General features: G+C 39.7%; 1 protein-coding gene across 1 annotated transcript in view; it reads left to right on the top strand.

The window, feature by feature from the left end:
• Window positions 1-3,650: 3,650 nt before the first annotated feature.
• Window positions 3,651-11,365, top strand: part of LOC119823686 (retinal dehydrogenase 1-like) — a 38,964-nt gene continuing 31,249 nt past the window's right edge. Inside the window, exons 1-2 of the mRNA XM_038343769.1 lie at window positions 3,651-3,783; window positions 7,980-8,084. Of these exons, the coding sequence (XP_038199697.1) occupies window positions 3,718-3,783; window positions 7,980-8,084 (171 nt within the window). The 5' untranslated portion in view covers window positions 3,651-3,717. The remainder of the gene's footprint in view (window positions 3,784-7,979; window positions 8,085-11,365) is intronic.

Here is an 11,365-nt window from a genome sequence, read left to right as displayed (position 1 = left end):
AAAACACAGGAGGTCAAAACGATCTTTTACAAAGTTCCAGCCTCGAGCTGGTGTGGGGGGGTGGGTGGCGCATGCTTTTAATCCCAGCACTCAAGAGGCAGAGGCAGGCGGATCTCTGAGTTCGAGGCCAGCCTGGTCTACGAGAGCTAGTTCCAGGACAGGCTCTAGAAACTACAGAGAAACCCTGTCTCGAAAACAAAACAAAACAAAACAAAACACAAAGTTCCAGGCTCAAAACATTCTGAATTCAAGCTCTTAGGGCGTGATAATTACAGTCTTCCTTTATACACCACGTAGACTGTAGTGGAACTCAGTGATTCTCAACCTTCCTAATGCTGCAACCTTTAATACAGTTCATCATGTTGTGGAGACCCCCAGTCATAAAATTATTCGATTGCTACTTCATTACCGTAATTTTGCTACTTTTATTACTTGTAATATAAATATCTGATATGCAGGATATCTGACACATAACCCCCCTCACAGGGGGTGGGTAACCACAGGTTGAGAACTGCTGTCCTAGAGTAATTATTCACAAGTACAAATTCTTTCAAAATCTTACATTCCTTTCACTTTCAAAGATTTTTTATTTTCAACTAGTGTAATGCTCTTTGAGGGTCAATGAGTGACTGTGACCTCTGACTGAAAAGTCCTGCACAATTTTCTATTCCCACCAAAAAGGCAAAGATACTCTGAGGATCTGATTTTACTCAGACTGGAAATAGATGTGATTATCTGAATTTTTAAAGGTGGCCAAAGACAGTCTAGAGAGAGGACCTTTCTCCCCAGCAGCATTCTAACCTGGGACGTAGTATATTCTGCCAGCTTTGGCCTGAAGATTCATAGTCTTCTGTAGTTGGTTGTTTTTTTACCCTTTTGTCTTTTGGGGCACTGCCACCCAGCTCCCAAATAAATCACATGGAGACTTATTCTTTTTTCTTATGAATGCACAGCCTTAGCTTGATTTATTTCTAGTCAGTTTTTCTTAACTCAAATAATCCCATCTACCTTTGGCCTCTGGGCTTTTATTTTTTTCTGTTTTATACGCCTTTCTTTACTTCTTACTCTGGGCTTGCTGTTCAACTGAATGGCTGAACCCTAATGCTCCCCTCCTCCCTCTCCTGTTTCTCAGTCTCCCAGATTTCTCCTATTTACTCTCTCTGCCTGTCAGCTCCACCTATCCTTTCTCCTGCCTTGCAATTGACTGTTCAGCTCTTTATTAGGCCAATCAGGTGTTTTAGACAGGCAAAGAAACATAGCTTCACAGAGTTAAACAAACACAGCATAAAATCATGAGATCCACAGGGTTACACAGTAAATCAGCTGACATTTAGAAGGCCAACCCACCAGAGATTTACGCATCTGATGGATGATAAATTCACACAGGTGTGGCCTGTGAAAAATGCTGCCTTTTAAGTAGCTGGCTGCCTCTAACTGTAAATTCTCTTGTGTGGTAAGATAAGATAGTCCCCTTCTAACCCAGTTTTGGGACTCTTAAGCAATGTATGCCTCGTATGTTGGGTACAATCTTCCTGTGTTCTGTTAGTAGGATGACATTTTTTCCAAAGTGTGTAATTCTGGCAAATAAAATAAGACAGTCAAACCTTTGTCCCACACTAAGATAAAAAACAGACAAAAAAAAAAAAAACTCTTGGGAGCCTTTTATTTATAATTAACTCACTAATGGTATTGTTTGGTCAATCAGAAGTCCTTGTGGGGTGATCACAGGGGGAACTTTCACATAGCAGAATTGCAGGTATCTAGCTTCCCTAGATCTAAGTTCTTCATATATTTATGACAAATTAGATTGATATTGTAGGTGTCTGTCCTTGTTATAGTCCTTCAAGAGATCAATTGCACCTCTGTTGACTTAAGCTTCCTTCACTCACACCTTCCTGCTCTGATTCAGAATAGCAATTAACACTTTGTACCAGCTTCTGATGCAATGGAGTAATTGTTTTTGTTTAGGTCCTGAGATTCAGGTGATAAAAAGTGCTATTAATTGACTAACCATGTCCAGATATTATTTATCACACTTAAGAAATATAATGATCCACATATTCTTTTCCTCTTCTTTTTTTATTACTAAAAGTTGTTGATGTTGAGGGATATGTGTATATGTGTATGTATGTATACATATAAGTAGGTATGTATGTATGTACGTATGTATGTATGTATGTATGTATGTATGTATGTATGTATATCTGCCTGGGAGTTTGTAATGGAAAAAAAATAAGATTGGAAGAGCAAGAATGTAGAAGGATAAAAATGTAGGAAAATGAAGAAGAAAAAGGAATGCATAGTAATTAGAACAAGAATGAATTGGAACAGAGTTTGTAACAGAGAATTGGAATTAGAATTGAGACAGAGTTAGAGCTAAGAAATTATAGATAATTAGGGCAAGAAAAGTAGAGTTAATGCAGAACAATGAAGAGACATGACTGGAACTGCAAACATGTGAATCTTTACCCTCAGATTAGAGCCATCCTAGGATCCCTTTTGCCATGTGGAGGCAACCTGACCAACCACTTGGATGAAGCCAGAAGAGCAGGACTGTGTTGGCTGTCGATAATAAAGGAACACAACACATCTTACAGCAAGTTGATGATCAAATTAAATGGAGAGAAACCCAAAGCAATTCCACTAAAATCAGGAATAAGACAAGGCTGTCCACTCTCTCCATGTCTCTTCAATATGTTTTTTTTTTTTTTAAGTTTTAGCAACAGCAATAAAACAACAAAAGGAGTTCAAGGGGATTCAAGTTGGAAAGGAAGAAGTCAAACTTTTGTTATTTGCAGATAATGTGATAGTGTATATAAGTGACCCCAAAACTCTATCAGAGACGTCCTACAGCTGATAAACACCTTCAATGATGTGGCAGGATACAAGATCAACTAAAAAAAAAAATCAGTAGCCCTCCTATACACAAATGCCACTGTCAGTGGCACCAGGACTTATCCCTACAGCATGTACTGGCTTTCTGGGATCCTAATCTCTTAGGATGTATACCTAGCGCAGCCTATCTGTAGCAGGAAGGGCCTTGAACCTTCCACAAAGCAATGTGCACAACCCTCTCAGAATTAGATGTGGGTGGGGTGGGAGGAAGTGTGCAGGGAATGGGAGGAGGGGAGGAAGTGGGAACTTGGATTGGGACTTTTTAAAAAATCTAACAAATTAAGAAAAAAAACCAAATGTTCCACAGCATAAACAAATGTAATACATCTTAAAATAATATTCTACAACTGTCTGCTCTCCCAGCTATATTGACAACAGAACCTTTTCTTCTTTACTTCACAAATTCCCTGTTTTCCTTTCTATCAGAGAAGGAAGGGTTACATGATAACCTAAAAGTCATGAAAAACCCAGAAAATGATAACCGGCTTCGAGGGTCCAGAGCTCCTGGTCTCGAGGAGTCTCTCAGCACAGGCAGGTTTGGCCTGGTAAATTAATTCATCTGTAAATAGTGAGCAGTCTCCAGATGGAACTTCAGGGCTGAGCTGCAGCTTCCTTAAGGACTCACATTTAAAGGCAAAGGCTCCCTGCCAGCCTTAGATGTTGCAAGAGAGTAGTGTTCTTTCTGCCCTGCTCTGAGTCTGCCCATCCAATCATATCCCAATATGCAAATGACCCTTAATACATGTAGATAAAAAGGAGCAAGTGCCCCAACAGAACCAAATTGCTGAGCCTGTCACCAGTGTTCCAGGAGCCAAATCAGCAATGTCTTCCCCTGCACAACCTGAAATCCCTGCTCCACTGAGCGACTTGAAGATTCAGTACACCAAGGTAAGAAAGACACTTGCAGGTGGGGCTTTCCCTGGGGTCCTGGTTAAAGCATGGCCTATTGTGGCTTCTTTGCAGACACAAAGACAAAAAGCTTGCAAATCGAGTGGCCTGATTCAGTGGTGAATTCTAAGCCATTTCAGACAACTTCACATAAGACACACATCCAAGGAAAAAGGCTTTCACTCTGTGTGAATGGTTCTTGTGGCAGAGGCAGTGAACCAGAGTGAGCAGCAGGTCTATTAAGCCTGTGCAGTGAGCACTTATGGTGGGAAAACAGAGGAACTTACTGGAAAGAGCCAGGCACATGGGAAGGTCTCTCTCACTGTCTCTCTCAAAATAGCGCAGTGGACAGGAGAACACGGCTTTATATTTGTAGACAGTGCTAGGGTGGAGGACGTAACCCTGGACCTTGAATAGAAGCTGCTGCCAAATCCCCCGAATGGACTTGAATTATTTTTCTTATTTTGAGATATAAATAGTAGTTGTTTATTTCTCCAGGCAGGTTTCCTGTTATTGGGAAAAAAAAACCCACACAATTGTTAACTGCTAAATATTTAGAGACACAGGAGCAGGAATCTGACCCAGGCTTGGAAATCTGCAGCCAGGGAGAGCTGATGATCAGGCTGGGCTCGTCCAGAGCGACTCTCGTCATTGTGCCTCCTGAACAGTTTCATGTCTATTTCTGTTACTTATCTTAGGATTCAAAATAAAGAACCCCCCCCTCTCATGCAAACACACACACACACACACACACACACACACACCCAATCAAGTTATTAGGAAAGTCACTGAAAATTAGCCGTGTTATGGCCTGATGCAGAAAACAAAGTGAGAGATGAACTTTTCAACTCCGGGGAGAACCGTGCTGGGTTCTGACCCAAACAAGGAAATCAGAGAGTGTTAAAGTTAGTGAGGAGACCTGATGGCTTCTCTTTATTTTGTTTTCCTTGTTAGCAAATGTAGTTGGTTTCAAATCCCTGAAGCCTTTTGCATTTTCCCAAGCATGTGAAGTGAGTTAGCTGCCTGGTTTAAGGGCTCTTTGCTTAGGCTAAAGTCCTTAGAGAGGAGTGGACCTTGGCTACGGTCCATGAGACATGCCTGGGGCATGATTTCACCAGGCTCTCTTGGACAGAAAATGCTTTCAATTTAGGTTTTGACAAAGGTGACTATAGGAACTAGGATGTGTCCACACTCGCCAACAGCTCACAGGTGTCAAAGTGTGTGCACTCTATAGACTCTGACCCTCTTCTCATTTGGAAGAAATACCTGTCACAATCTACAAATCAGGTATTCCAAGAATATGGGGATTGTCCACACTGTTTATATACTTACAGTTTAATCACTAAGAAGAATTTGGTTTGCATGATTTCAAACAGAAATGTATTTAGGTCATCAGAAAGCCCCTCGCCCTTTTCTTCAGTTGTCATTCATGAGTATATTTGTGTGTGTGTGTGTGTGTGTGTGTGTGTGTGTGTGTGCGCGCGCGCGTGCGCGTGTGTGTGTATCTCAAGGAAGATTTAAAGTGGGCTGTCTTCTCTCTGGGTTGTTTCATTTAGCACTTACTAATTAAAAATGAAGTGAAAGTACTAGAAAAATAAGCTATTCCTCATAGCGCCATGTACAAATGCAGGCAGGACCAGTTACCCCTTAACAGAGACTGACGTTTCCAGTCTGAAACTTCTTGACTGCACACAGTTCATAAAGACATCCTAGGGAGAATGGAGAGACTAAGTATCTAGAGTCCAGAACACATTTATTTGATGTTCAAATAGTTCTCTACTTAATAGTAAACAACAGCATTCAGTGAATTTTGATTTTCTATGTAAGTCAGGTCTACTTATTAAGCATTGTATTATTTGATGTGCATTGTCACACTTGGGAAGACACCAGCTATGGATGCAATTAAATCTCAATGGGGGAACTTTCTCTATCCCTCTGCGTGTTCCTTTACTGCATTCCCTGGAAAATTATATTCGATTTTCACTCTTAAGAGGGGTTGAAATAATGACTGTTAACTAAGTTCCTAGTTGTAAACCAGAAAGGTAAGGGTGAGAAGTATTTGTCAAATTGCTTTGCCTGACCAGTGTCTCAATTTTTGTATTATTTTTCTTCACTGTTTTAGTTTTCTTCTTTATTATTGCAAGAGGTATATGGTATTGATGTCAGGGAAATTCAGGGTAACTTCTTGGGGTTCTCAGTCTCATGAAATGGAATCTGGAGGACTATTATTGGAACTTAGAAGGAAAACCCCAGGGCAAACCAGATGTGAAACCTCAGCAGCTGCTCAGAGTAGGAGACTGGAGGAGGAGGGGAACATTCTCATCATTCAGACAGGCACTGAAGTGGAACACATGGACAACAAAGAGCCACGTAGAGGGCGGGGAAGTCTTTGGAGAAGGAATAGGAAGTTCAAAATGTTGGGAGAAAGGATCAAACTGTAAGAAAAGCATTCTCAGAAGAGACATAGAAAGAGGAAAAGGAAAAGTTATTCTTTTCTGAATAATTCAGAAGTGTGATCAGATCCTATAGTGCTGTGGTCCAAACTTATGCATTAGGAGTGGGTTTTCTGGGAAGAAAAAGTACAGCATTTTATTAAAAGACTAATTATTCTCCTCATCTCTTTAGTTTGTCTTAAGGGGAGCTTCCTAGGAGTGGTCCCCTGTCCAAAGTGACTGAACCAGTTTCCAACTCTAATGTTAAGTCTCCACCAAGGTCTGAGATTCTATTCTCTTGACCAGTAATATTTTTTCCTACTCGAACAGTGTTTAGTGCACAAGAAAAGGCACAAACAAGACAGATTAATAACAATAAGAAAAAGAATAACAGGTATATCCAGAGAGTTGCATAATCTTAACTTTCAGAGTGTTTTTTTGTTTTTGTTTTTGTTTTGTGCACACAAAACAAGCCATCACTGCATCATCGCCTCTCCTATCCAGGTCTCATCCCCTAGTTCAGTTCCTCTTTGACTGGAGTAGGGAAAACAGAGTTCAGTGTTTGAGAACAACATTTCTTTTTTTCTTAAAAAAAAAAAGATCCTTTTGTATTGGAAGCCTTTATAACTCTATAAATCCAAGTGTACCCATCAGCTTTCTGTCTGTAACACCTTAGGAGCGGTGAGGAGATGTTACATGTGTCTCTATTCCTGCTACAGTCCCTTAGCATGAGGAGCTCATTTGAAAGGTACAGGGCCACTGGTCACACTCAGTCACCTCCACCTGCCTCTGCCTTCTTACCATTGATATAGGATGATGAGGAGCCCCATTTCCTGAGGGGGTATATCAGCCAGACATTTAATTTATAAGAAGCACTTGAGGCCAGGGCTGGCTCATGGGGAATGGTCTACATTAGCTATCTTAGCCCTGGTGTACTTTTCCTGAATCATTTTTAACTTCTAGAATAGTTTTGCCTGACTTTTCCCAGATCTGTTTCCCACTATGTCATTCTCCTCTCATTTTCTCCTAATTTTCTGTCAGTCTGTCTTGCACAGTCATGTCCTGCCTGACAGAGACTTCAGAGAGAAGTTCTGAGGGTTCTCCAAGGATCTCAGGGCTGAAGGATTTTGTTTCCTGGGATTTGAGGTCTTATTTCTCCTTTCTCATTTCACACACCTTAACCACTTTCCAGTTTCAAGGCAGTCAAGGCCCTCTGTCCTCCTGCACCTGCATGCATATGAAACTCACATGGGAAAACACATATGTGTAAGTAAAAAAATACACAATCATTAAAGAATTTAAGTTATCGAGGGACAATACTAACCATGCTAAAAAACATGACATTAGTTAATAGTATTTTTGTGCACATGGAATAAGCCACAATGCTTCTGTTAGCTTTCACAGAATGGCCCTATTTCAAGGCTAAGATTTCTTTTATACAGAGGAAGGAATGGATTCAAATGCACAGAAAAACGGTTTCTTAATAAAACCTGAGTTCAGGGATCAAACACTGAAATTACCACCCTTTTCCAGGATCTAAAGGTAACTCTCCCAGTTACTAAGTCCTACTAACACACACCTAAATTCCCAGTTGTCTAACCTGTATGTTATTTAGGTGTTAAATGATACACATGTGAGCAATTTTAGACAGGGAAAGCCCCCATAATATTTAGGCACCACTAAATACCTCAACTCTAGTTTATGAAACCCTTCAACGTACTGAGTATTTAAATTCTTTTTGTCTGCATTGCTGCATCTTCTCAGATCTTCATTAACAATGAATGGCATAACTCAGTGAGTGGCAAGAAATTTCCTGTCTTTAACCCTGCAACTGAGGAGATCATGTGTCACGTGGAAGAAGGGGACAAGGTAAGTTTTCCAACACCCACAGGTCAAGTTCACACCTGAAGTCTTTGTTTCTCACCATTCTGAGCTCACAGCCCACTGCAAGTTCAGTGAAAGACTTGAAAATGTGGCTGGTCAGACAAATGGGTAAATGTTCTGTTGTCCTTGGCATAAGAAATTACATCATATACATCTGGTAGAGAATAAATAGCCATAATACACAAGAACTTAAAATATCAAGAGACCAAGAAACAATAAAAAAAAAAAACTGACAGGCTATAGATCTGATGTTAGCATTTCTAATGTTACCTGGGAATCTAGACTAGGAAAGTGGGGTTCAAAATGTTGATGTTCTGAGGCTACTGTAGCATAATGAAGTATTAATATTTAAATACTTGTCTCTTTTCTTAAGGGTTAGCATTAGCATTTAGTATGGTGCATGGAGTTTTAATATAATAACATATTTAAGGTGACTGTAATTTTTTTTTAAAAAATTAATACTTCTTTGGATCTTGGCTCTTTGGTTCTTTGAGGGGCCCACCACCCAGTTCCCAAATAAATATACAAAAATTCTTTCTGGCCTTAACTTGTCTTGTTTCTAATCAGCTTTCCTTAACTTTAATTATCCCAGCTCTGTTTTGCCTCTGAGCTTTTATCTTTATCCCATAGGCATTTCTTTACTTCTTACTCCTTGGCTTGCTGTGTAGCTGAGTGGCTGGCCTCTTGGATCTCATTCCTTGATCTTTCCCCTGAGATTTCTTTTCCTATTTATTGTCTCTGCCTGCAAGCCCTGCCTATACTTTCTCCTGCCATGCTATGGACCATTCAGCTATTTATTAGACCAATCAGGTCTTTTAGACAGGCAAAGTAACAACTTCACATAATAAAACAAATGCAAAGTAGAAGAATGCAGCACATCTTTGTATTATTAAACAAATGTTACATAGCATAAAAAATTGTAGCACATCTTTAATATTATACGTCATCTGTCAGCTAATTATGCTTTCTTCTTGACAATAAAATAACACTAAAAAAGAGGACTATGAGTCTGTAGATATAAATTAACAAAAAGTCATATTATTGATGCTTTAACATTGAGGCCTTGAACATTTAGCTTCTATGGGACATTTTGCTCTGATACTGTTGTTAGTTTCATCAGGAAAACAACTCTCTACCTGGGTTCACCAGAATTTTTGTCAGGCAGGCTGAGAACTTTGCTAGGGGAGTCAGTGAGGTTTTACCTTCTTCTGAAGGCACAGATGGGAAAACTGGTGACCATCCCAGCAGCCTTGCCAGTGAGCACTGATCTGTTCTGTACCTCTCTCATAGAAAGATCAAGGAGACTAATTAATACCCAGAAAAACTGCAGTCCAAGTCACTGTGCCAATCTGGTTGACTGGACAAATGAATCCTCGAAGACAGTGCTTCTCTACCTGTAGGGTGGGGGGAGTGTAACAACCCTGTCATAAGGTCACCTAAGACTATGGGAAAACACAGATATTAAATTATATCTGTGTTTTTATAAATGTATAATTAAATTATAATTCATAACAGTAGTAAAGTGGTAGTTGTGAAGTAGCAACAAAAATACTTTTATGGTATTCGTTTATGGTACCATAAACGAAGAACTGTATTACAAGGTCACAGCACTGGGAAGGTCAAGAACCACTGCTATAAGAAAATTGTTAGTGATAAGCAAGAACTGGCTTCACAGCCACATTCCTATATCTGTATCCTGTTTTGGAATCTTTAATCAAATTGTCCTTTTAGAATTATTGATGTTCAAACAATTTGTGAGAGATCTAATGAAGAGTGACTAGCATTGCTTATAGGACAGTTCTAACCTGGTAAAATTCACAGTCAAGTCTGGTATGCTAGACTTACTTATTAGATCATAGGCTAAAGGTTTTTGAGATTTCATCCTCAAGCAGAATGTTTCTGCCAAGAGGCCAAATCATGCCTTTCATGGTATCACAAGAGTGGGGCAGGGGCTAGAGTAAATACATTTATTTTCTCTTCAGTGGCTCTGACTTCAAACTGTAGTATTTTATGTCCCTAGGTCACAAGGTTTGATGATAGTAATCACAGTTAACCTGGTCACTGTTTTCTGCTTAATTCAAAAGTATATTAAAAATGCCAGCCTCTGAACAAAAGTCTACACTACAGGAACCTTGAAGTTAAAAAAAATACTACAAAAATGCTATCAAAAACATTTATTAGACCTCTAATTTTGGCTAATGAAAATGTTTGTCACATGATGGAAAATAATTATTTACAGTATTATTTGTTGTATAAAGATCAATAAGAATAAGCCATACAATGCTTATGTGTCATATTCAAGCACAGATGAATATATTTGTGTCTTTCCATAATGTCTAACTGTATTGAATAGCAATAAATTCACAATATTTAGCCATTCCAATGTTAGCAATTTGGTATAAAAGTCATCTACCTTAGTAATCTTCTTGAGGAGAATGCGAATTATTTCTCCCAGGATTAATCACTAACATTAATTCTCATACCACATATCACATAGTAAAAGTATTTGGACCACTGTATATGCACATATGGATTACTAAGTGAATGTAAGTTAAAGAGTCTGAAGCAGAGTTCAGAGGCTTCAGAGGTGGTTTAGAAAGAACCTGTAATGATAACGAATCTGTGCCTGGGCAGAGCTGCTGGGGAGTGGATGGAGTCAGGGGAAATAGAGAGGCTACAAAACTCAACTGTAAGATCAAAGGCCTAACTGGATCGAGAACAGAAAAGAGCAGGTCAGATGGGTGAGCATGTATATGGGCAGGCCGGCCAGTAGGCTGGACAACAGCAGGGGCCCACCTGAGCCAAGGAGCCCTAGGTAACTGACACACACACTGGGTATCAGACCATAGTTTGATCAGAGCCCATGCATTGCAGTCTTAGCCGTCCATCAATTTTTGTGATCCAGGCAAGGGAGTTGCACCATTTTCTGGGTGCCTGTTAAGTTCTTTCTGTGATTACCTTGATTTGATTATAATATGCCTACTTGGCTACACACTTTCAATTCTCCCTAGTATATGTACAAGACAGCTTGTTTTCTATCCTTAACAGTTTGTTACTCCTCAGACTGTGCTAGGCCAGTGGTATATGGTGGAGTTCCTTGGTCTGATGGAGGAGGTCACACTAGTTTAAAGATGTGTGGTTTAAAACCCACTTTATTCTCCTTCACAAGGTGCATTACAACAAGTCAAGCCCACTGTCCTTTTGATCATCTTGATTTATATAGCGTACCCTATACTGGTGAGTCCCGTAGACAAAAACCTGTGCAA

The sequence above is a fragment of the Arvicola amphibius genome, chromosome 1 (genome assembly GCF_903992535.2).
Source record: "Arvicola amphibius chromosome 1, mArvAmp1.2, whole genome shotgun sequence".
In the NCBI taxonomy this organism is placed as follows: domain Eukaryota; kingdom Metazoa; phylum Chordata; class Mammalia; order Rodentia; family Cricetidae; genus Arvicola; species Arvicola amphibius.
The sequence above is the reverse complement of the archived record's forward strand: the minus strand, read 5'-3'. Positions and strand labels throughout refer to the sequence as shown.